This window comes from Pteronotus mesoamericanus, unplaced genomic scaffold (genome assembly GCF_021234165.1).
Source record: "Pteronotus mesoamericanus isolate MK-2021 breed Mesoamerican mustached bat unplaced genomic scaffold, CSHL_Meso_final contig_50, whole genome shotgun sequence".
Lineage (NCBI taxonomy): Eukaryota > Metazoa > Chordata > Mammalia > Chiroptera > Mormoopidae > Pteronotus > Pteronotus mesoamericanus.
This window is the reverse complement of record NW_026555186.1, coordinates 29,992,120-30,019,517: the sequence shown is the minus strand read 5'-3', so window position 1 is coordinate 30,019,517 and position 27,398 is coordinate 29,992,120. Positions and strand designations below refer to the sequence as shown.

Here is a 27,398-nt window from a genome sequence, read left to right as displayed (position 1 = left end):
AGATGAAGAAACATACCATAAGCTACCATACCATATAATTAGTGGGCAGAACTCAGGTTCTTTGTATTATTTGTATCCTTCATTTTGAAAATATTTTTGCAGTTCTGTTAATATTTTATTATTTTTATATGAATTTTGCTCAGGGACTTTTTTCCCCCTCAAAAGGAAGGACACCTTGATAGAATGTTACAATTATAGATTGGGTTATTAAAATTCTTATTTCACAGACTTTTTCTGTTATCATTCATTATCTGTAATATGCATGGTGGGGCAAAAGTAGGTTTACGGTTGTGAATACACGAAGCACAGGATTGATCCTTGTATTATTATTTATTGACTTTCTGTATGATTATTAATAAATTACTGTATTATTTTCTATATGAATAACTGTAAAACCTACTTTTGCCCCACAGTGTAATGTCTTTTATTTTACAATCTAAGCTATGATCAGGCTTAGTTATTTACTTCAAAAAACTTAAGAAAGGATTTTGGTATAGAAAATACTGATTTTTAATTTTCACTCTGGCTAGGATTAAATGATTTTTTTTTTTTTTTTTAACAGATCAAGAAGTTAGTATATGTTTACCTGGTTCGATATGCTGAAGAACAGCAGGATCTCGCACTCTTGTCCATAAGTACCTTTCAGCGAGCTCTAAAGGTAAGCAATAGAGTGAACAGGCAAAGAACTATAAGGTTTCTGCACAGCCGAAGGTGTGTCATTTAAAGAAGGGGAGTGGTAATTCACTAAATGGCACAGTAGTGATTTGAAAGAGTTAAAAGGCCTCTCACAGTGCCTGTTTCGTTGTCTTAGAAAATAATTTCAGTAACCAAGTGGACCTTGCCTTGTATGTTGCAGTTTGTATATGTTTCTTTATGTTTAGTATGATCATTATCATGTATCAAAGAACTCTTCATTATACCAACTAGTTGTTGAAAATGTGCAAAGAGGAGACGTGACTTTTTTTAAAAAAAATTTATGACCTGCACCATTTTATTATTACGAAATTTTTAAAAAACCTAGCATGTTTAGTAGTAAATGATGAACAAGAATTATAACCATTACTTTTCTTATTAAAACATTAGTCAGAGAAATATTTATTAATCCTTTTTTTACCCATTTCCATGTACTCATTATTTATTTTAAATTAAGTAGCTTTTCCCCTGGTATTGTTACATTGCAACCTACATGCTCCTATTAACTATGCCATAAAGGTATCTTTGAAATACTATAAACTTGAAATTTTGATGACTATTTTTGCATAATTTTTAGGACCCAAATCAACTAATTCGTGCAAGTGCTTTGAGAGTTCTGTCAAGTATTAGAGTGCCAATTATTGTTCCTATTATGATGCTCGCTATTAAGGAAGCTTCTGCTGATTTATCACCATATGTTAGAAAGAATGCAGCCCATGCAATACAAAAACTGTACAGGTAGGTGCTTTGTCAATAATATCAAAGATCTCTAATGTTCTGTGGAATGTTATAGACAATAGTAGCTTATTTTATTAGCTCTTGTAACTAGTCTGTTCTTATACTAAGTAAACTCAGTGACTGTTTTTCCCCTCACAAATATTCTTTAAACGTCTTTGTTTTGGCTATGGAGTCCCTACACAGGTTTTTACTAGTGAGCCTGTTATGGCCTGTAATAATTTACACATTTTTTATAATTTTAAAATAATAAGAATTTGAATTCTCATTTATATGGTCTACCTCTCATATACAAATACACATATATTATTTGAAAATTAATATTTTTTCTGTTTATTGTAGAGTCATGAGCATGTTACCTTCTCAACTCACTTTGTTTCCCTTCTTCACTCTTTGCTCCTGCTGTTTCCTTCCTTGACTGATTTTTTTCCGAAAGCTACTTTAGTAAATAAATTTTTTAAATACTAGTTTTTAAATACAGCACCATACATACCATATTTGTATGCTACTTATTAAAATACCATATATCTCTTGATCTCTGTAGTAAACATATTGCCTAAATAAGAGTAATATCTGCAATAATTTGCTATTATTTTCTGTTACCATTAATTCCACATGCTTTGATCTAGATTATTTTGGTTTCTGGTGCTGTGTCACATGTGTAAAATGTATGAAAACAGTAGAGGATGTATTATCACATATTTGAGGAAAAACCAAACATGCCAAATAATTAAAGGCAATCTATAATTCAATAAGATATTAACGTGTGCTATATATGTGCATATAAAAGTACACTAACAGTGCCTTTAATAGGATAGGGCTCATGGGGTTTCATAATGCAAAGATGTAATGAAATGGCATTAGTTGGGAAAGACTTCCTGGAGAATGCAGACTGGAGTTGAAATTTGAAAAAATTAAAAAGTTTGTATGTCCAGATAATTATAATGGTTACCTATCAACTTACATAATGTCTGTAAAAAAATAAAAACTCATTTTCTGAGGTAAACTGTCAAAGTTATGTTGTGCTTCTCACTCATTATCTTTTTTTGTTAAACACTTTCAGAATAAGATCGAAGCTCAGTAAGGCGGTTTAAGAGTTCTTCACTGGGCTCCATTTTATCTCTCCAGCCTTAACTCTTTCTCTCCTTGTTTTGAATGTACAGTCTCAATATTGCCTGTTAATCCTCTACATAAAATGTTTTTATCTCATTACCACCTCTTGTTCCTTCTTTAGTATCTACCTACAAAATTTCCTCCTTTCTTCAGCTGTAAAGTCATTTGTTTTTAAGATTTCTCTGAGTTGTCACTTCCTTTAAGAACCCCTTCTGTCTCCATGAGTGCGCTTCCTCCTTATCCTCATAATCCCTTATACATATCTCTGGTGTATGGTGTGATTATATTTGTGACTGTCTTTACTAACTTCTGCTTCTTTATCTCTGTATACCCATTTGTTAGCTTCTCAGTAAATGAACAACATTAGAATTCCATGCTAGGAGAAAATTATATTACTGTCAGTATTTCAATGATTAGAGCTGCTATTAAGATGCATTTCTTAATTTTATACAAGTGTAAGCCTTTGCTTGTATATTTTTTGGTTTAGAAGGCAGGTTTTAACGTATGGTTCCATCAGTACGAATTAGAATGATACAAAATTCTTATTAGAAAATTCTGTATATTTGTTTTTGACCATTACATATCCATAGTAGAAAATGATTGCTAGCTTGTTATTTTTCCCCTCAGTTAAAAAAAAAAAAAAAGAATTTGTGGTTTATTTACTTACTTACGGTTTTCTAACTTTTTTTAAAGAAGTGAACTTGTTCTTTAAATACCTTCTTAATAGTATTGGTATCTGGGTTTAATATGAGCAACTTTAGAGAGAAAGAATAGGACACATTGGGAGTAAAAGCATCCCATTTTGCATTACATTTGTTTTCTGTTTGTTTCTCTCCTTACATAATTCTTACTTTCCATTCTCTCTTTAAAAATTTCTCAATATTTTTGAAATGGTTAGCTTCACTTAAAGTTAGAATTAAAGGAAAAAAATTAGTGTATGTTCTTTTTGTGTTTTAGCCTTGATCCAGAGCAGAAGGAAATGTTAATTGAAGTTATTGAAAAACTTCTGAAGGATAAAAGCACAGTAAGTAACACATTGTTATGTCAAAGTACAAGTATGTTTTATTTCATAGTATCATTTTATCATTGTATATTTGACATAATTATTCTTGTTGATTTTTAAATGGTGTAAAAGTGGAGCATTAAAATCCTTGAAGAATGAAAATATCAATGTAACAAGGATTGCATTTAGCATTTTAGTGTGTTCATGTTTCTTCATCATAGTGTAAAGAAGAGCAAGTTGGGGAAAAACCCTTTCTTTAATCTGTGGCTAAATTGTTGGCTGTTTTTAGTGCCAAATTTTTTTATTTCAAGCAATGATTTATTAGAATTTTTTAAAACTGAATCCCCTGGGAACAAATCATTGTTTTAAAATTAAATTCTAAAAAGTATTAAGGAGATATTGAAAAAGTAGAGGGAGTATGTTTTAGTATTACAATTTTTTGAAAAAATACTAAACATTTTTATATGTACAAGACAAATTTTATGGGGTGGTAAGAATGATCATACTGGCCAATAAGAATCATCTTTTAGGAATGCACATAACTCCTCCTTCTCCCTTTTCCACTCTTCATTCTTTGTGTGTAGGGATATTGTGCTCTAGGAATAGTGATGACCGATGGGTTCTGTGAGCAGATGTCTGGAGGAGCTGATATAATGGTTTCTTTGATATAGGCTTCTATACCCACCTATATGGCTCAACTATTGAGGAAGAGGATGCCAGTTCATCTTAGGATGATATCACCAAGAAGAATATGTATCCATATATAGTAGCTCCAAATATAGTAGCCACTAGCCCCATAGCTATTGTTGAATGACACAGCATATGGTTTACTGTGGAGAACATTCAGTGTGCACTTGAGAGGAATGTGTATCCTGCTATTGTTCGGTGAAGTGTCTATGTATGTCTGTTAGGTCTAATTAGTTTTATAGTGTTGTTCAAGTCTTCTGTTTCTTTGTTTGATCTTTTGCCTTTGTTCTTTTTTAACTTTTATTTTATTTTTTAATCTTCATTGTATTTTTTTCCATTACCATTTAGTCCCCTTATATCCCTCTCTTCCCATACTGTTGTCTGTGTCCATAAGTCCTTTTTCCTTTTTGCTCAATCCCTCCACCCCCAGTCAGAAATAAAGTATGCAGTATCTGAAATAAATAATAAACAGTAGGATAGGAATAAACAATAGGGTAGTTGAAGCAGAGGATCAAATCAATGATTTGGAAGTCAAGGTAGAAGAAAACACCCAAGCTGAGCAGCAAAAAGAAAAAAGAATTTAAAAAAATGAGGAGAACTTAAGAATCATTTTGGACAACATGAAAGCATAGCAACATCTGCATCATGGGAATACCAAAAGGAGAAGAGAGCGACCAAGGGATCAAGAACCTATTTGAAGAAATAATGTCTGAAAACTTCCCCAGTTGGGCGAAGGAAAAAGACACACAAGTCCAGGAAGCTCAGAGTCCCAAACAAGTTGGATCCAAAGAGGCCTACACTGAGACACATCATAATTAAAATGATAAGGCTTAAAGACAAGGACAGGATCTTTTGCCTTCTTAATGATGTTGGTATCTGGGTTTAATATGAGCAACGTTAGAGAGAAAGAATAGGACACATTGGAAGTAAAAGCATCCCATTTTATCCATTATTGAAAATGGAGTATTGAAGTGTACTGCTGTTATTGGAGAGTTGTCTATTGCTCCTTTTAATTCTGCCAGTATTCATATATTTAGCAGCTCTGATGTTTGGTGCATATATGTTTGTGATTGTTTTTATCTTCCTTTTTGTTGTTATAAAATATCCATTTATCTCTAGTAATACTTTTTGTTTTAAAGTCTGTTTTGTCCATTGTAAGCACAGTTGTTCCAGCATTTTTATGGTAGCTATTTACATGATATCTTTTTCTTTGCTTTTCCTGTTAACATGTTGGTATTTTTTAATCAATGTGTATCTCTTGCAGATAGCGTATAGTTGGATTTTGTTTTTTTTAATCCAGTTTGGGAATATGCACCTTTTGATTAGATTATTTAATCCATCCACATTTGATGTTGTTATTGATATAGTTGAATTTATAGCTGACATTTTACTTGTTCTTCTGTTTCATGTCTTTTTGATTCCTCATTCCTCCTTTTCTACTTTGTTTTTACATTAGGTGAATATGTTCTGTTGAAAATTTTAATTCCTTTAATGAGTTTATCACCATATATTTTTTAAAATACTACATTATGCATGAGATCATAACTTACAGATTTTATTCCTAGGCCATCTAGCAAATTTCTTTTAATCTGTAATGTGGCAGAAATCTTCATTGCATTTCTTCTGTAATGTTTAGTATAATATTGGAGTAAGCAAACATAAATTTGCTTAATAAATAAAAACAGAGACAAGAAATTTAATTTTCTTTTGTCTTCTGTTTATTATACTTTTACCTGTTTCTAGGACCTAGATACACAATCAATATTATTGATATTGTGGTCAACTTGACTTTAGTAATAATAAGTCACTTGATTTATTACTAAAAGTCACTTTTACTAATTACTTTAGTAACTTGACATGAGAATTTAGTTTCTCATGTGCAGGATACTGCTAAGTACTATGGAGAATATGGTAAGATCTACAAGAAAAAGATATTTTAATGTAATTTACCATGATCTGTGCTATATTATAAACTAAATGAAATTTATGGTGTAGCCTAAGAATGAAATCTCCACATATAATGTGCATATATCTTCCCAAACAAAGTACATTACGGCTGAAAACTACAGTCTTTGGAATTAGATGAAGTCGGATTTGTTTATGAACTTCTGCCATTTGGTAGCCATGTATTAAACCATCATAAGTTTCAGTTTCCAAACTTACAGGGCTTATAATTTCTAGTATATAAAGGTTTTGTTTGTGTTGAATGAGTTTTTGTATATAAAACCCTCATTACAATGTCTGGCACCATAAAAGGGGTTAATGAGTATTCCAAATAAATACTCAAAAAGGAATGCAAAGAATTTTTTTTTTTTTTTTTGGTAAATTTGGAATGGCTGTTCTTGATTTCTGATCATTTATTTTCAAAATACAGTAGAAGATATGTTGAGTACTTGTTCAAAGTAGGTATTTCATATTTGTTAAATGATTGTAGAATTTGTTTTTTTCTTGGTGGTAGAAATTGGGTGTTTAGTATTATTTTTAATGTTTTATTTCACAAACGCTCAGTGTTCAAAAGTAGATCTTTTGGCAACTTGATGATCTATCATTTATGAGGCATTCTTTTTTCTAAACTGTTATATAGTATATATATTTATGTTTTAAAAATTAAAAACATTTTTTTAATCTATATTAAACGGCAGTATTTTATACTGATACCTCCAATTTCAGTGTAATAGCATGGAGTTCTTTCTAGCTTCTTTACCTTTTCAACTTCTTTCTCCAACATTAAGAAATGTGGTTTCCACTTGCCACACTATATTTAGTTATTAGCTCCATTGCTGAATGCAGGGGAAGTGTTTCAGAATTGCTAACATGTACCTCTGTAGGGAGTAGTGAGAGAGAGACAACTAAGTAGGTTAAGTAGTGGTTTAGAGTAGCATTTTATCTTGGTTTTACTACTTTTATGCTATTATAAATTGAAATTGCTTTATCATTATATCATTGAACTTGTTATATTGGTGTATAAGATAGCTATTGATTTTCTGTATGGTAATGTTATATCCTGCTTCTCTACTGAATTCTTTTCTTGTTTGATTTAGTTTTGTTCTTCATTCTCCATGGTTTATTCTAGAAAATGAATCATATCATCTGCAAATAGAAGTTGTTGTACTTTCTCTTTTCTAATTTCTATGACTAATTTTTTGTCTAATTATATTGGCATATACCTAGTGGAGAAGGTGGGCATCCTTGCCTTATTTCAATCTAAGAAAATGCCTATAATAGGTATGCATTAAGTAACACACTGATCCTGAGGATCTTCTGTTTTCTTTGAAATATAATTGTTTTACATGGTGTCTCAAGGTTACTTGAAGTGGGTCAAATTTTTCCTACTACCCAGTGAGCCAGAACTTATATTATTTCTGAAAAGTAGTGGGTGTGTTTATGTTATGATTTTAAATATTAATTCTGTTTACTTGTTACTTTTTATTTAGGCATTCAACTTTATGAAAACTGTGTCTTTTTTGGCCTGTTTTATATTTCCACCAGTCTCTCTAAACCATTTTACTTCTTTCTTTACCTTATTTCCATTCTTCTTCTTGTTTTTCATCTTTAATGATCCTTATTAAATTTTCATTTGACTCTATTTATCAGAGCACCTTGCAATTTAATCGTCATGTCTGCTTTTTTCTGTTTCTTACCTGGTTTCACTTAACTCCAGTTTTATTTCTACCTTATGGCTTTTGTTCATTTCTGTTCTTCTTTTTGAATTTATGATTCATGTTCATTTTTCCCGTCTCTAAGTGCTTCTCTGATGGTGCTTAATTCATTTTGGAATATTGTGTTACATTTTTCTTTTGCTTCATCATTGATTATTTTGTGGGTAATTTTCGTATGTTTAATTGTTTTGATTTTTATTTTCTGTTTTCAGTACTTACAGATTGAATCTCTACTTTTTTTTTTTTTTTTTTTTTTTGGTAGGGTTGGTTTGATTTTGAGGTACTCTGCAAGATTCATAGTACAAGAGGCCCTCTCTGTCAGAATAGCAGAAGTAGTGGCTTGTTTGTTTGCTTTGCTTTGCTTTGCTTTGCTGGGAGGGCATCCATATGAAGAGATGTATGCCATAAGATTATTTTGATTATTAATATTTTTACTTGTAGGATCATAAATTTTTCCTTTTATATTTTTCTGTCACCTTATAGTTTCTATGGTGCTCTTCTTCTGCCACCTTTTTTTAAACCATTTTCTCTTGAAACTTTCCCTTTCCAAGATAGCCTCATTGAAATCCATACCCCCCTCCCCAGTGAAGTCCCTTCCTAGCTGGTAATCTGCTCTAATCTACTAGTAATCTTTTGCAGTGTTTTCACACTTAGAGTTCTCTTTCTTTTTCTGCTGTTGATTTTAATTACCTCTTGTGCCTACCACCAATTCTGGTCTGCCTTGTTCTTGGCAGTTTTATCAGACTATCATAGGTTCCTGTGAAGTTTTGTGATATAAGCATGAAAAATAACTCTGTTGGATTGAGGACTGACTTTTCTACATACATGTAATTTGAAGTTTGGAGATTCTCTGTGTTTTAGTTATGCCTAGGACATAAGTTTACATCTTTAGTTTTTCTGGGTTTGAGTTGGAAGATTCAGATTTACTCAGGTACCAGTAGTATTTAAATTAGAGTTTTGATAATCTTTTCTGATATTTTTCCTTTTGTATGAATATAGTCTACTATAGAAAGATTAAAAATATTCTGGCATCTATACAGATACTTATGGATCTTTGTTATTATTTTTGCTTGTTGAATATAATACTTCATTGAAGGAAAACAGCTATATTTCTTCTTTCCCACAAATTAATAATGTCAGCATTGACATGTAAAATCAACAAGAATTCCAAATTATTTTTATTTAAAAATTTCCCAAGTAAATGAACCTGGTCTAATTTACCTCCACATTTTGAAAAGGAATGAATTTGCCATCAGCAGGAGCTTCTTGGGATCATAATCATGATGACATTGCTCTTGCTGCTGATGAATATAAGTTTGAAAAGTGTTAATCTATTTAAAACTTTTTTTATAATTTAACCTCTGTTGATTTTGATATAGACTACCTTTTGTTACTTATTTTAGCCTAAAGGAAAATTTTTTTACAATTGAGATCTCAAAAAAAAAATTAGTTCTGTAATTCTCATGTTAAGGAAAGGTAGAATATAAACATATTAAAATATAATAGAATGCCTTTTCTCTTTTACTAGAGAAAGACCAATATTTGTTATATGACTAGTTCTTTTCTAAAAATGAATCATTTTGGGTTTAGGAATATAGTTATGTTAATATAACTAGAAGAACATTTTAATGTCACTTAGGGTAGCTATTATCTGAATATATCTAAATTTTAAAAGCTATACTAGGAACCTCATAACTATAGTCAATGAAATTAAAAGGGGACATTTTATCTTATATTTTACCATCCCCAATCAATTGTTACAAGTTTTCTTTATATAATTTTTTCATTTTATATTCTTAGATGTACCATTTTCATCCTGTTTTCTCCATTTAACATATACTGAAATTTGTTTTTACTACAGAACTCTCCTAATGTTCAGTTATAAATTTATTTTTTAAATTTCTTATACTTTTTTTAATGCAAAATATCCATATTTGTTGAGCAATTTAAGCATAGCAGTGGACAGTGTCTCTTTTATTTAGAGCACTTCAAAAGCAGGCTGGTGTTTAGTTATTTTTCCTTGTTAGGTTAATTTTAAAGAAATTCTTTTGTTGGCGTTTAACACTCTAATAGAAAACTCAGTCTCTTAACAAGACAGATTTGGTCTGTGACCACTGAAAAACTGAGTTGCATATGTTTTTTGATGTGAAAGTTTCTCTCCTTAATTTAGCTAAAAATGATGTTTAATGAATATATTGGTGGTTCATAACTAAGCTGTGGAGATGACACCATTTTATAAATTATTGATTTAATGTCAGTAAAAGCCTCACTGTTGTGGGCAAAAAAAAAAAAACCACACCTCTGAGTTTGTGCAGATGTTTTGTTGTGATAGATCTATTATCCAGCTATTAGAAGATAAATGACTGATCTTTCCCGTTTTCCATGCCTCCAGAAAATTGAAATAAGAAGGGGAATATCATTTGAGCTGTATGATTAGGGCAGGTTGGATGGCCATTAATTTAAGAGAAGAAAATCTTGGCAGCATTGGCCAACTTACACTGTATTATCAATCAAACCTGATGCACTTCTTGTGATGACCCAGCACTCTCAGGTTTTTGCAACGTTAATTAGAATTCATGACAAAATAGATGCAAGGAAACGTTTTGTACCCTTCATAATTTTATAGAAAATTTATTGTTATTAGTGGAACCATTTGCTTAGTGTGATTTTTTTCATTACCAGCTTGTCAACTAGCATAGATAATCTGGAGAAAATATGAACTCCATAGATGGGGTGTCACTTTTGTTGATGGCTCATGTAGTTTACCTTGGAGCACAGCTAATGGCTGAAGTTCATAGCAACAGCACAGAAAAACATTGCAACCAGGGGAAGATAAATGAACCATGTTTATTGCTTTAATATAAAAAATACATAAATGGAAAACTGCATTTGAATTTGATGAGCTCATTGCTAGTTTTGTTGGAGTGATTTATTCTTCTCCTTATATAAAAAGCTACTATTGACACAGTAAGATGGAAATTAACTGTCTTTTTTTTTTTTTTTTTTTTGGAAACTAGTATTTTTGCTTTTAAAATCTGAGTAGATCATTTTATTTTAATTTTGAGAGTTTTATAGCATATTAAACATTTAACAGACCAAAATTATCAATTCTTCTTGTAGTGTTTTAGCCTAGGGTAAGTTTGTTAAAACCATACAAGGTACTGAAAACAGCCAGTTTTATTTTGTGAAAGTAGTTTTTTTACAATCCTTACTAATTATCTGTTTCCTTAAACTTCACTTTTACTTAACTAGTTCTTTTCTTTCTTTTCTGTGTTTTTTGTTAGTACTAAGGAATTATTTTGTATCTGTAGCTCTTAGTTTAATAAATACCATGTGGTAGCTAATGTTTAACTGGTATCTACTAAGCACTTTGAAAATGTGAACGTTTAGGCTTAAGCAAAATAACTTGATTTTACATAATATTTCTGGAATCTAAACTTTGTTGAATTACTATTTCATTTCCATGAATTATTTTGTTGTAAGTGGTATTATTTATTTTTGTACTTGAACACATTTTACCAATTGGCGCGTATATATATATTTATATTTGTTTGTTTATTTTATATTATTAACAAGATTGTCATATATATAAAATATGTAAGGATAGATATATATATTTAACAATTGCTATGTTATTCTATAGTTTGATACCATAAACTTAGTTGTTTTTAGATATTTTTAAATGATACTTATTCTATACTTTTGAAATATAATTATCACAGAATATAATTTTTAAAGAGTGATTTATGCAGAAGACCTCAAAATGTAAAGTTAAAAAACATGAACTTAACTTTCTTTCCATATCAATAACAAATAGGAAATGATATGTATAATACATTTTTATTTAGTTCACCCAAATAATCACTTCTTTGCTTTTCCAATTGAGGTGCATACATGCTGAGACCAGCAGGCACCAGTACATGGGCCGGGCTGGAGTCAATAAATGCAGCTTCACGTTTAGACTGATTGGTAATTCATAAAATCCCCACAGGACTGGAAACTTGTTTAGCATAATAGCAAGTCTATATTCTGAGCTGTTTTCTTTCAATTGTATTGTTGGTTGCATATTAATAAACTAAATGTCAGCCAAGTAAAGGGACAAACATTAAAAATATGAATATCATTGTATCTAATATTTTTCAAAAAGTACCATTTCAGTAAGTTATATTTCTATTTAATTGCTTATTTTAAGTCATTGGGGAAATTTTAGATGCTAAACTGAAGATCCCTAGTGTTCAGAAAGAATATGATATTAATTTATTTTTTCAAAACCATTTTATATCGTTGGCTAACTGCACACATATCAGTGGTATGTATATAGAAGTATTTGTATATTATTTATTTTGCTTAATTTGTGTCTTTATACTAAAGACATCTTGTTTTCACCACTTTGCAAAAGCATGAGAATTCCAAAAGCAGCATATATGGTTCATTAATTGGTCTTAGAGAAAGCTACGTTTTGTTGGTAATCTATTATTTGAACTTATGCACATTGTTTACAAAAGTGGTAAAATGTACTAAAATTTTAGCCTGCGTTTTCTTTGTAAATAAATTATATTGCTAAAAACAGGTGGATTAAAAGGTGTAAGATATGAAAGTATTTTTGTTTAAAAAAACATTTATGAAGTCTTCACACACATTTTAAGATAAATTTATTGTGAAATTATTGACATTCTCATTGTAAACGGACATGACATGGTCCTTGTTATTGTCTTCTTTTTCTGAATATTGTAATGTACTGAATAATGAATCTTTAGATTAGAATTTAGGTTTGCTTTAAAAATGAAAAGTGCATGATGAATGTATTTAATCCACATATGAATAATTTAACCTGATGAAATAAAAAATTATCAGAATTTCTACTAATATTTCAGAAAAACATTAGCTCTCTAGGCAGCTCTTAAAATTATTCTTCGAGGGAGTGACACTTTAAAATTTGTTACTTAAATGTTATCCTTTATTAATTAAATGACTAAATACTTTAAATATTGATTGCCATAACACTGATTGTACCTCTGTAACGCCAGCATAGAATCTTTGATGGCAGTAAAACTTTTTTTTAATGTTACCCTTTCTTTTCTTTTTAGCTGGTAGCTGGCAGTGTTGTGATGGCTTTTGAGGAAGTATGCCCGGATAGAATAGATCTGATTCACAAGAATTACCGCAAGCTATGTAATTTACTAGTTGATGTTGAAGAATGGGGACAGGTTGTCATAATCCACATGTTGACCCGATATGCTCGTACGCAGTTTGTCAGTCCTTGGAAAGAGGTAAGTGTTGAATAATCTTCCGCTTATAAAAGATACTAACAAAATGGATGAACTTTACAAAATTAAGAGTAGCAAAATATAAAAAATCTGTCTTTAAAGAAATCTCATTTTGTCATGTTCTTTTGGAAAGCAGGAAATGATATAAATGCAAGGATAATTGGTCATTATTTTGGCATATACAATGGCATAGTGTGTAAAATTTTAGGTTATTCTACTTAAAAATCTAAGTATATTTTAATTATCCATATATTAAAAGTCTTATGTCACATAGGCTCTTAAATTGATTCAGTTTTACTAATCACCTGTGCTTTTATTTTATAAAGTTAATTTTATTTATCATTGAGCAAAGAAAACTTTAGATGGCATTTATGCTGGCTTAAGCCACATGTCCATGCTGCACATGTCTCGGCCCTTTCATGTAAATGGTAACTTTGACTAGATATTTTTGTTGCTTATAGTTAGTTGTTTGATTTCACTTCCTTTCCAGAATTCTATTCAGATATGCTTTTTCTGTTGTGTAGGTTGTAGGTAATTCTGTCTTACCTAGCCATTGTCACTACCTAATAAAAGCTTTTTATTTTTTATTTTTCTAATTTTTTAAAACTCTCATCTGAAGATATATTTATTGATTTTTAGAGAGAGAGGAAGTGGGACCCGGGGGCGGGGGGGAGAGAGAGAAAGAGAGAAGGAAAGAGAGAAACATCTGTGTAAGGGAAAAACATTGATTGATTGCTTCCCAAATGTGTCCTGACTGGGGATTGAACCCGCAACCTAGCTATGTGCCCTGACTGGGAATCAGACTCACAACCTTTTGGTGTATGGGACGATGCTCCAACCAGCTAAGCCACCCAGCTAGAGCTTTAATAAAATTTTTTATTGTACTCTTCTGTCACTATCAAAGTATTTTAGTAGCTGTATGCAAATGATCCTTTGCTTTGTCCTTATGTAGAAATTGGAGTTAAAAAATACACATTATTTACTATGTCTTCTAAAAATATGTAATGAATTTTTAAACTGTCTTTGTAGTTTGTCTATTTGTGTTTCTGTTCCTTGAATTTTATCTAATTTTAGAAAAAAATTCATATTTAAAGCTATTTGAACAACAAAGAAATTAAGTTCTACACTGCCATATATATTTATACTTTTGATAGACAATTTGAAAAAGTATGACTATATGCATACTTTATTTTTACATGTTAACTGTATGAACCTTAATTATTACAAACATGAGATAAGGTCATTGTCCTGTTACACTGGAATTGGGCTAAATTTCTTTATCTTTACCACTTATTTGTAGTCTGACCTAGGCTTTATTTTAAATTATGTGGTTAATAGATGGATTCATCAGTTTTCAAGTGTGCACCTCTGCCCTCAGGATGCTGTAGTACTGCTGCGGCACAACCAAGGGGGTGGGGCTCTAGACTGTGTAGTTTGCAAGGCTCCTCCTGCTCTTCCCAAGTAGGCTTCAGTTTGCCTGCCTTTCATATGCAGCTTTGCATATGATTTCTTTTCAGAAAGTTTCCTTGGCTAAAAGAAAAGGGGAAAAAAATACCCCAACTAAAATAGAAGATTTGTAAAGATTTCACTAACTATAATTATATATATTCTCCTTTTTAAAATCTTTTTTAAAAAAAGATTTTTATTTATTTTTAGAGAGAGGGGAAGAGAGGGAGAAACAGAGGGGGAGAAACAGCAATGTGCCAGAGATAACATCTATTGGTTGCCTTTCGCATGCCCCCAACTGGGGACCTGGCCTGCAACCTGGGCATGTACCCTGACTGGGAATTGAATTGGCATCCTTTCTGTTCTCAGGCTGGCCCTCAGTCCTCTGAGCCACACCAGCCAAGGTAATTTTATATGTATTACTAAAGCATTATAGAGACAATTTAAGCACATGGTGAAATGTCTTCCCTTTCATAACTTCTTGATAGACTCTTTAGAGGCATTTTCTGGCAACCACTTAATTTCAGTTATCCTAGTGGGTTTAAATTTTACTTTGGATAACACATAATTTAAAATAATATCAATTGACACCAAAATAAGATAACAGGCTTGTGTCTCTTTGGATACATACATGTTCTGTTTATTAGCAATGGAAATGATTTGGAACGGTCATCCTTTTTAGTGGTATTAAAAGTAAGAGATTGTCAAAAATGTTAGACTAGTTGTACAAATACATTTTACAAAAATAAGGTTCAAATGGATTATCGTCATTTAGATCACATACATGCTCACTTTCACTTAACATACCTCAGACTTCTCTGTGGCTAGCTATGATTCTGTTTTATAGAGAAACTTTTGAGTGAGCAGTCCACTCACCTTTTGGCTTAAACTTTAAATTGGATCCAACTTTTTAGGCATATGTGTGGTAATTTTAACTTTGAAAGTTGGCAGACTGAATTATAAAGAAACATTTGACCATACCTGGAAGAAATTGAGAAGTATTTAGCATTTATATCTGTTTTCATTTTTCACTTATGTTATAAAAAGCATACCATGAATTAAAACACTATTTAAGGGTATTATAGAATAGAAAGATAAAGTGGAGCAGTACTCTAGCAGAGTAAGTGCTGAGGTGTTACCATCCAAAGAAACTTTTTTTGCCCTGGTTGGTGTGGCTCTGTGGATTGAGTGCCAGCCTGCAAACCAAAGGGTTGCAGGTTCAATTCCCAGTCAGATCACATGCCTGGGTTGCGGGCCAGGTCCCCAGTAGGGGGCACACAACAGGCAACCACACATTGATGTTTCTCTCCCTCTCTTTCTCCTTCGTTTCCCCTCTCTTTGTAAATAAATAAAATCTTTTAAAAAATAAATAAAACTTAAAAGAAAATCCTCACCTAAGGATATGTTTATTGATTTTAGAAGAGTGAGGAAGCGGGAGAGAGAGACAAAGAGAGAAACATCAGTCAGTTGCCTTCCATATGTACCCCGACTGGAGGTCAAACCCACCACCTAGGTATGTGCCCTGACTGGGAATTGAACCTGCAGCCTTTTGGTGTATGGGATGGGACAGTGCTCCAGCAGCTGAGCCACCTGGCCAGGGCATTACCATTCTTTTGTATCATGTTATCATCAATACTTGAATACTTTAAAAAAAATTATTATTTATTTTTAGAGATAGGAGAAGGGAGGAAGAGAGGGAGAGAAATATCACCCTGACTTGGGACCAAACCTACAGCCCAGGCATGTGTTCTGACCCAGATCAAACTCGTGACCTTTCACTTTGTGGGCCAATGCCCAACCAGCTGAGCCATGGCAATCAATACTCGAATACTTTTTTTTTTTAAATGAAATCAGCAGAGTAGGTAGGCGTTCATTTTAGTACCCCCATCCCATTTTACCTAACAGACACTTGCATAAAATGTTATATGAACTCTTTATGATATATCAAGGGCCATTTATCTTGAAGCAAAATACTTTGCAAGTGAGAAAAGTGTCACTAAAATAATATATTGATTTGTTATATAAAATAAGAAACTGCATAAAATACAAAATTCATTAAAATTAAGAGGTTTTCCTGTCAATACTAAGAGAAATTGTGAAAAATCATTTTGTTGATACTTTGTATTTAGCAATTTAATAGTTTGCTTTACATCTGTAGTATTTTATTTGAGATAGGGCAGTGGGAATTATTACACTCATTTTATAGATGAGTCACCTAAGATAATACTGCTTTTAAAAGGTGGAGCCAGATATATGAACAAGAGTAACTAATCCAATGCTTATATCAACATTTTCCCCTTTATGTTCTATTACCCTATAACTATTAAAGTGTCTTTTTGCTTACTTTAATGTTTCTGTGCGTTTGCTTATTCTGTTCCAGTCAAAGCTAGTTTTGAAGCTCCCCAATCCATAGTATTCAGACATTGCCATTAGCTAACAACCATAATTAAATTTACTTTTCACACAAAAAAGAAAAAGATGTTTGTTGTTGAATTATTTCAAATATTTGTTTATGTTTATGGGCTTGAAATGTAACAAAATTGTTTTTGAGGAATTAAAAATTAGGGGAAATACTTTTGAGATGAGCTGATTGATGTACATGCATTTGTCATTAAGTTCTCAAATGAACACATCATATACAAACAGGTTTCTTCAGGGGCAGAAGAGATTTTTAATTTAGTTTATTTGCATCATTATAGATCAGTATTTAGGCTGTTTATATGTAAATGTATGATTTGAGGAACAATTAAGTTTTGACAAAGTAGATTGCAGTCATATCAATTGCAGTGCATTTTCTATAATTTTTCTAACTGACATCTTTGATGATAAATAGTGGATGCCAAGTCAAAGCCGATTATACAGTGCACTAGGAATTCATGGGGCTGTCAGGGAGAAGACCGATTGACTTTAAATTTACATATTAATGAGAAGATTTGTTAAGAGGGTGCTTGACTATAGAAAATAACAGCGTATTTATAGGGCACGACATTTTATAAATAAAGCTGATGCAGGAAAATGGAAATTAAACCTTTTAGGTTAATAAATTCAAGAGACTGCTAAAATGCATGTTTGCATTTTTATTTTCTTAAGTTTACCTTACTCTTTGCATTCCATGTGGGTTGTTTTTTCATTCTAGGTCAAGTTTGTATAATTTTCAAGGATATAAAATTACTTAAATATTTTCTTTGTGTTATTCAAACCTATTAGGGTAGCATACTTGAAACATAAATGTAAATCTATAAGACTAAAGTTGCTTTTATAGAAGTAATGGATTTTAAGAAGTGTTATAAAACACCAAATAAATTTTAAGACTGATTTTAAAAAAACTTCAGTGGCAATAATTATCAACTGAAATAAAACTCTGGTGCTGGGGACTCACGGGAATGTTTCTAATTTTATGAATTTAGCATTTTAAAGTCAAACTTTTTCAAGGAGATAAGTTTTGTGAGATATATCAAAATATTTTAGTAATTTGGAACTTAAAACTCTATATATTCACAGTTCTTTTTGCATATGAACCCAGGTAATATAATTCTGGTGGCAGTATGTATGCCTTTTGAAATTTGGATGATTAATCTACTTTTATTTCTCTCAATATATCAGTACTTCAATTTTAAAACCCTATATAGGCATAAGAAAGTTCCAACTTTAGAATTTTTTAAAAATAATTTTTCAGATAATGTTTCTTAAACTTTTTAGGGATGGCTATAAAATATGAACTTATCAGAACACAAATTCATATACTATACATAGTTCTTGATTAGCAATTTTTTGAAAATATAATGACACTTTGTGAAAAGGTTCAAGATTTCACTGTTAGGTCTGGTCTTAGAAGACCTAAATTGTAGAGATTATTTTTTATTAAATTTTAGTTTTCTTATGGGTTAGTTTTCTTTGTAAATTTTGTATTGTTTCTTATTAACAGACTGTTTTTTAATCTTACTATTCTGTGGAACTTTTTAAAAACAAAATCATGAGTTGTGGTAGAATCCATGCTTTACAATGTGAACAAAAAAGTTTTTGTGTGCTTTTTCAGGCAACTATTGATGGAGGGTTCAGTGTGCAGTTTAATGGGTAACAATGGACCATGTGCAGATAATGAAATGAAGTCTCCCTTCCATTCATAAATTATGAAGCATTAATCTTAAAGATTCCTTGTTCTTTTGTTCTTCATAATTCATTTTCGATTGGGAGTTTTTAACTTATGAAGTTCCTTTTAAAAAATATTTTACAGTTTATCCAAGTAACATGTACATGGCTTAAAAAAGTTAAATGATAACTGCAAGGCTTGTAGGAAACATTTCTTTGTCCCACACTAACCCATATGTGAAGTAGCTACCTCCGTATCTTTATGGCTTTTGTGTGTATTTAACCTTTTCCATTTCTAAGTAATACACATAGTGTTGCTGTTGCTTCATTTATTGATTTTAGACATATTTTGACTTTCTATTATGGAAATGGGGAATTTAGCATTCTTGTCATATATTACCTCGTGCTTCCACTTTCCCTGATCCTTCTTTGCAATATAATTTTATGACAATTTTCAACCATTGTGTGATGTTCACTTAATTCTTACTTTATGAATATTATTTATGCTGTATAGTAACATTTTTACCTTTTTTCTTGCGGAACTTTTAGTTCTTCCTGGAATGAAAAATTATGTCACTTTTAATTTGCTTAGTTTATTTATCATGCCACCATTGCAATAAGCATTCCGAATTCTCTATTGTGATATTAAATTCTTTAAATGTTATTTTAGATAAACTTATTGAGATACTCCTAATTGCCTACCTAATATCAATTCTTTACTCCCCTCAGCTTTTAAAATAACAGAATCCATTTTGTTTAGGGTAGTGATATATCCAGTTAAACATAATCAGCTTTCCAACTTCTTCACACTGCCTTGGAGTCAGAAATGGCCAAATGACCCAATGTGGAAATTGAGATATTTGTGGAAATATTCTGTTCGTGATTCCGGGAAAACAATTTTTCTGACAGGCTTATTTCACATACATTACTTTCTCTCTTTTTATTATTTCTTTCTGGAATTTATATGTGATTATTAGCGGTCCAGCAGCCAATATTTGCAAGCATGAGGATAAAGCCATACTCTGGAAATGGATGGAACCGAAAAAGAACAAGTGTTTTCCTAATGGGGCTACCTTTCTTGGTATATACCTGAATATAGTTCTAACTAGTATAGTTGTCAAATATATCAAGTATTCCAACAGCTTCATATTCTTCCAGGAGACACACTCTTAGAGGCTATACTCTCCTGTTCTATTCTGGTTGCTTGCTAGGGTTGTTTTTCTGGAATTTAATTTCCTCTCTTTCCTGTGTAAAATTCTCTACATCTTACAGCTTCCTTTACATACTGTCTTCATCTTTTCTGGTCTTCCTGGTTTTGATAGAGGACATCCTCCAGTGTCTTGCTAAGGATATGTGGATTAGAGAGACTTTCAGTGTCACTTTCATATTGATTGATATTTTGCCTGGGCTCTTTGATCGTGATTCTCTTAGATGTTATGTGTTTTAAATGTTTGTTACTTTTGTACTTGACATCTTGGCTGGATATATATCTCTTGGATCTAACCTTTTTTTCCCTTCCTCTGGGAGCTTTGTAGACATCTCTTTTGCAGGTAACTTGATTTTATTTGTATCTTCAGATCTGTTTTTTTTTTTTTTTTTTTAAGATTTTATTTATTTATGTTTTTAGAGAACAAGGAAGGGAGGGAGAAAGGGGGAGAGAAACATTCATCGGATACCTCTTGCACTCCCCCAACCTGGGACCTGGCCCAAAATACAGGCCAGGAATGGAACCAGTGACCCTTCAGTTTGCAAGCCAGTGCTCAACCCACTGAGCCACAAGCAGGCAGGGCTGTTTTGTTACTTTTTAATCTTTGAAAATTAGTGAGGTTGCATCTCAGTGTGGGTCATTCTATACACTCTGCATATTCACTTCTTTTGTATTTTAGGGAATTAAAATTTTTCTTTTTCTTTGCCCTCCAGGAATAGTAGCTATTCTATTTTATGATCTTTGTCTACTCTCTGTCACCTTTTTTTAAAAAATTGCTTTAATATTTGCCTTTCTATTTGCATTTATATTATCTCAAGCCTTTGTCAGTAATTTGATTTTAAATGATCTAATTTTTACTTAGTTTGGTAGTGATAGTGCTTTGGTATTTATTTGTTTAGTTTCAATCTTATATTTCCTTTAATTTACAGTTTTTTCATCTCAATCTGTAGTTTTTTCATCTCATCTTTGAACTTATGTTTTTTGACTCTATTTTCTTAGTTAACTTACCAGAGAACTTACTTTTGAACATATGGGATTTATTTTTTCCAGAATGACTTCTGTTTTTTACCTGTCTTTTTTCCCTTTTGTGCTGTGAATATTTTGCATAGTTATTATACCCTTTTCATATTGCAAAGACTTGGGATGCTCTGATACATACATTTTCTTTGTTCTGATATAGCATGGCTTCTTAATTTCATCCCACCACAACTAAAGACAGTTTGTTTCCTTCTCTCAGTTTCAATTTGTGATGTGGGTATTTTATGCCTTATTCTTTTTGTTTCAGTAGCCTTAGGACATTTGGAGAAAGGATTAATTTGTGGGATAGTAAATTCAGTCTCAGCAGAGACTGAAGTCTTTGTTTAGAAAACCTGAGGATTTTTTCTGGAATTTTTTTTTCTTTTTCAGTCCTTATCCAAGGATATGTTCATTGATTTTTAGAGAGAGAAGAAGGGACAGGGGCGGGGGGGGGGGGTGTGTGCGTGTGTGTGTGTCTGTGTGTGTACACACACATTGATCGGTTGCCTTCTGTATATGCCCCAACTAGGGACTGAACTGCAATCCAGGTATGTGCCCTGACTGGAAACAGCACTCTAACCAACTGAGCCACCTTGCCAGGGCTGGAATTTTCTTTTACTTTTTTAATTTTTTTGTTTTCTATAGGTCTAAAAGATATTTTTTAGTCAATGAACTATTTTTATTCTATTACCATATTTAGAAAACCATGTTTATTCTATTACAGTTGTTTCAAATTTTCCCCCTTTGCCCTCCTCCACCCTTTCCCCCCTTCCCAGGCTCCCACAGTCATTGCCCACTCTGTTGTCCATGTCCATGGGTCATTCATACGTGTTCTTTCTCTGTTCCCTTCCCCTTCTTTCTACCATTGTCCTACTTCCCCATCCCCTCTGGTCACTTTCAGTCTGCTCCATGTTTCCATGCTTGTGATTTATTTTGTTCATTAGTTTATTTTGTTGAATATATTCCACTTATAAGTGAGATCATATTGTATTTGTCTTTCACCGACTGGCTTATTTCACTTAGCATAATATTCTCCAGTTCCATCCATGTTATCACAAAAGGTAGGAGTTCCTTCTTTCTTTTTTTTTAAAAATGCAAATTGATTTTATTTATTTTTTAAATGGGAAAATCCATGATAAAATATTAAAAAATTGAAATCCATTGTAAAGTCTTAGCAATTAAAACATGACACCAGCGCAGAAATAAACAAGTAGATCAATGAGATAAAATGAGCATTCTAGAAACAAATGCATATACCTGTCTAACAATGTAATATGATTAAATTTATATTTAAAATAAATGGGTAAAAAGGCTTATTCAACAAATAAGGTGCATGGACCACTATTACTTGAAATAAAACAAATATAGAGACCTATTTCACATATTATACAACAATATCCAGGTGAGTTAAAAAAACAATATGAAAAACCTAAAGAGTTTTAGAAAATACAAAATAGTATTTTTCTTACCCTGAAGTAAAATATTCAAACCCAGAAGCTATGAAGTAAAATATTGACAATGTGACTGTATTAAACATTTAAGACTGTACATAATATACATATAAAAAAAGTTAAAGGACAAGTAATAGAATAGGAAAGTATTTGCAACATGTCATTTAAAGCTTTTTAAAAATAATATAAATAGGCAAGATATATACAAAAACACATTTAGTTTCAAGAATAATAAAGTAACAGAACAACAGATCATTGTCACAATCAGATTAATAATTATTAAAATATTGGTAATATCAAGTATTGGTGACTGTGAAAGGAACTGGATATTCATAGACTCTTTTTCTTCATCTTCTTAAAGAAGTCCCTGTAGCATATCTTGCAATGCTGGTTTGGTAGAGGCGTATTTTTTTAACCTTCTTTTGTCTGGGAAGCTATTTATTTCACCTTCCATTTTAATTGAGAGCCTTGCTAGGTAGAACAGTCTTGGTTGCAGGCCTTTGCTTTTCATTACTTGGAATATTTCTTGCCATTCCCTTCTGACTTGAAGTATTTCTGTTGAGAAGTCAGCTGCTAGCTGTTTCGGGGCTCCCTTATGTGTTACTACCTCTTTCTTCCTTGCTGCCTTTAGGATTCTCTGTGTTTGATATTTGCCATTTTAATGATGATGTGTCTTGGAGTGGGCCTCATTGGGTTCTTCTTGAATGGGACCCTCTGTGCTTCCTGGACATGGGTGACTTTCTTTCCTCAAATTAAGGAAGTTTTCCATCATTACTTTTTCAAACAGTTTCTCTATCCCTTCCTCATCCTCTTCTCCTTCTGGTATCCCTATTATACGGATATTATTACATTTCAGGTTGCCCTGCATTTCCCTAAATGCCTCTTCATTTTGTCCCATCCTATAATGTTATCTATTTAGCTGTATCTATACAGACTTTAAAAGTTGGTTGATTTTTTTAGAGAGAGAGAGATGCACAGAGAAACATTTTTTTTTCCACATATTTATGCATTCATTTGTTGATACTTGAGTGTGTTTTGACTAGGGGTTGAGTCTGCAACCTTGGCGTATCGGGAGGACACTAACCAAATGAGCTACTCAGCCAGGAATTCTATACAGACCTTAAATCTCTGATACATATTAAAATCACTGCAGTCCTCATGGAAATTGCAAGTCTTCAATAGAGTTATATAAGAATATATTCTTATGGAATATATTCTATAGGAAAAATGCCTTATGTAGATTCTGCAGATTTCTCAGTAACAAAAGTTTGGAAACTCCTGCATTCAGAAAACTTGTTTCTTATATTGTGGAGCTGAACATAGAGTCATAAGAAATGAAAAGAAGTGTTGTGGACACTTGAATGCTGTGAATTTTCATAGCGGCTTGCACAAAGTTACTGGGTACAGGTGTTTTTGTAATTGTGATGTATTGGGGGAGATACAGTGTTCAGTGGTCCTCAAACCCACACTTCCACCTGTGTGGTATAATGGTCACTGGGCTGTGTTATAAAACTTGTAAAGTGGAGAACATAGCAGTTACCTCACAGGAGGAAAAACAGTCTCAAGCAAGTATTCATATCCTTGGGTTTGTTTCTCCTAGACCCAATTTTGGGGGAAAGAGACTTTTTCTTTCCTTTGAGAAAAACATTAAATTGAAAATTTTATTACACATGACATATTTTTCCCTGATAAGACACGCTACACATATTGAATAGCTGTTTTAACTAAGTGATTATGATAATGCTAATTACCTTCCTACTTTGGTCTTGTCAGGCACATTTAACCCAGTGTCAGGTGTACCATCAATATCCTGCTGTGGTATCTTTGGGCTGAATATTTGTGTTTCCTGAAACCCATACATTGCAGCCCTAATCACCAATGCAGTAGCATTTGCAGGTGGGGAATTTAGGAAGTAGTTAGGTTTAAGTGAAGTCATAAAGATGGGGTCCTCATCATGGGAATAGTACCCCTTTAAGAGGAGACACTGGGGAGCTTGATTCTTCTCTTTTTCTCTGCCATATGAGGACATAGTGAGAAGGCAGCCATCTGCAAGCCAGGAGGAAGTGGGTTCTCATCAGGAACTGTATTTGCAGACTCCTTGATCTTGGCCTTGCCATCCTCCAAAACTGTGAGAAATAAGTTTCTGTTGTTCAAACCACCCAGTCTCTGGTGTTTTGTTTAGTTGCCTGAGCTGACTAATACAGTAAGAGAATGTTTGATATATTCCTTTATATAGTTTTAAGCATTATATAATAGTCTGTGTCCATAGCAGACTACAGAGATTTTGTCCTGGTACAAATCGTAAGGTGATGCTAGACTACGGAGGAATTTTGAAGGGAAGTGGGTATATATCAGTGTCTTTTTCTTAACTACTATAAATGCTAAAGGGGGAGGTGACAGGGTGAAGAATAATGTTCTTGAGGTAAAATCCTGGCCCCACCACTTTTAATCTCTGAGATTATTGACAGTTCATATTAATGGTGTGCCTCATTTCTTTCATCGGTGGAAAAGATAGTAAGTACTGCTTTGCTTTATCTCAAGGGGTTGCTTTAAGGATTCAATAAGGTATTTGTTAAAGTACTTTACTAATATTAGAGGTTACTTCAGTTGAAGTTGCATCTTTTTGTATGCTTATTTTCTATATCTCTTTGGTGAGTTGTCTGTTCAGGTCTTTTGCCCCCTTTTTAATGGAGTTGTTTGCTTTCTTACTGAGTTTTAAGAGTTCTGTGTATATTTTGGTTAACTACCCTTTATCAGATTACTTTTTCCAAATATTTCTCCAAGTTTATGGCTTGGGTTTGCTTTGTCTTGACATTCATTGTCTTGCAGAGCATTTTTTATTTTAATGAAGTTCAGCTTATCAGTTTCTTCTTTCATGAGCCATATCCTTGGTGTTGTAAATAAAAATCATTATAGACAAGATCATTTAGATTTCCACATAGGTTATCTTCTACAGTCTAATAATTTAAACATATATTTGTTAATAAACCATTTGAGTGAATATTATTTAATTAATTTATTTATTAGAGACATGGAAAGGGAGGGAGAAAGAGGAAGAGAAACATCAATGCGAGAGAGAAGCATCAATGTAAGAAAGAAACATCGATCGGTTGCCTCTTGTATGTGCCCTGACCAGGGACTGAACTTGCAACCTAGGCAACTGGTCCACATTATTCAGGGCTTTTCTGAGTGAAGTTTTTAATGGGTCAAAGGTGCATGTCTAGATTGATTGTTTTTTGCTGTAGATGTCTAGTCATTCCAGCACCATTTGTTGAAAAGACTATCTTTTTGCCATTGTATCGCCTTTGCTCCTTTGACTATAGTCAGTTGACTGTACAATATATTTAAATATATTTAAATATTTTGTGGTTCTCTGTTCCATTAATACCTGCTCTTTCACCGATATAACTGTCTTGAATACTATAGCTTTATATTAGATATTGAAGTCAAATTCACTGTTCAAATTTTTAATTATGGACAAATTTAAGTATATACTAAAGTAGGCCTAACAGTCTAATGAGTCCCTTATATATATACATCACCTAGCTTCAACTTTAACTCTATCCTCTTCCACTTCTATTCCCAGATTTCACATAAAACGCTAGATGTTACATAGTTTCATGTACATCTATTCAATATGTATTTTTAAAACACTGTCTTCACTTAAAAAAAACTGCAAACCTTTCTCAAATATAAGTTGGTCCCTATTTTCCATACAGGAGACTTAAAGCTTTTATTTTTAGGTTCAGCTTGAATGTATGCTTTTTTTAGAAACAAGGGGAAAGTATTCTATTCTTATGTATAATTTCATTTTATACACACGCTTATATTTAAATCACAGGAAAATAAAATATTTATAAATTAACTTTTTGTACTCACTTTATGAGTTTTATTACAAACATTTTATGTATTTGTGTCCTCAATAACTAGGGTTCTTTTTAGTCATTTAATAGTTTTCTATGAGGAAGACCCTTCTTTTTAAAAAATATTTATTTATTTATTTATTTTTAGAGAACGGACAGGAGGGAGAAGGAGAGGGAGAGAAACAATGTGTGGTTGCATCTCACGCACCTGCAGCTGGGGAACTAGTCTGCAACCTAGGCATGTGCCTTACACTGGGAATCAAAACAGCGACCCTTTGGTTCTCAGGCCGCCACTCAGTCTGCTGAGCCATGCCAGCCAGGGTTAGAAGAATCTCCTGTTGTTTGAGATACACATCAACTTGGAATATAGCTTTAATGCCGTCATAGAAATACATTTTAATCTTCCAGGACATATTCAGATGATATTAGCATAGTTATTTGAAATTCTTTGGTAAGGGAGACTTGGCTTCCCCTGATTTATTTATTTTTTATTCGTTTATTTATATGATTATGGACCCATTTATTTATTCTTTGGGTTATAAATTAATACTATTATTATTATTTTTTTTTTGCTCAAATTTTTCAGCTTTGGCCTTAGGGAGTTTTTTTAAATACTGGTGATCTAAATTTACTTTAACTGTCCTAGCTTTAGAACCAGCTCTTTTCCAAGTTGCAAAAGAGAAGGTTTTATGGGTTTATTAATTTTTTTTATATCAGTCAGATTTCTGTCAAGTGGTTCCATCTTTTTGTAATAGCCATGCTGACAGTGTGGTTTAAAAAAAATAGCCAACACAAACCACAATATAAAATGTTATCATTAATATCCATTAGAAACCCTGTGTATGATAATGTCTTATTTTTCCAGGCTTAATAGAAACAACACAATATAATTGATTATTTTTGCCTTTTGACTCAAACGCTTCTAAAACAAGCTTCTATTTCTCTGTCCCATGATAGAGAATGCGAGATATTTATTAATATATTCTTTTTAAAGTTTTACTTTTTATTACCTATGTATCAGGAAAACAGATTATTAAAATGATTTAAATTATATGCATAATATACTCTGAATAAGGACTTAATTATTGTAGAATGCTATCCAAAGGCTTCATAACAACTATTTCAGCTATGTATGAGAATCTTTTCTACTCAGTTCCAAATTCATAGA

General features: G+C 32.2%; 1 protein-coding gene across 1 annotated transcript in view; it reads left to right on the top strand.

Annotated features, from left to right (window-relative positions):
• The window catches only part of AP3B1 (adaptor related protein complex 3 subunit beta 1), a 254,416-nt gene that overhangs the window by 50,963 nt on the left and 176,055 nt on the right, over positions 1-27,398 (top strand). The window contains exons 4-7 of the mRNA XM_054578514.1: positions 563-658; positions 1,271-1,431; positions 3,499-3,565; positions 12,978-13,160. Of these exons, the coding sequence (XP_054434489.1) occupies positions 563-658; positions 1,271-1,431; positions 3,499-3,565; positions 12,978-13,160 (507 nt within the window). The remainder of the gene's footprint in view (positions 1-562; positions 659-1,270; positions 1,432-3,498; positions 3,566-12,977; positions 13,161-27,398) is intronic.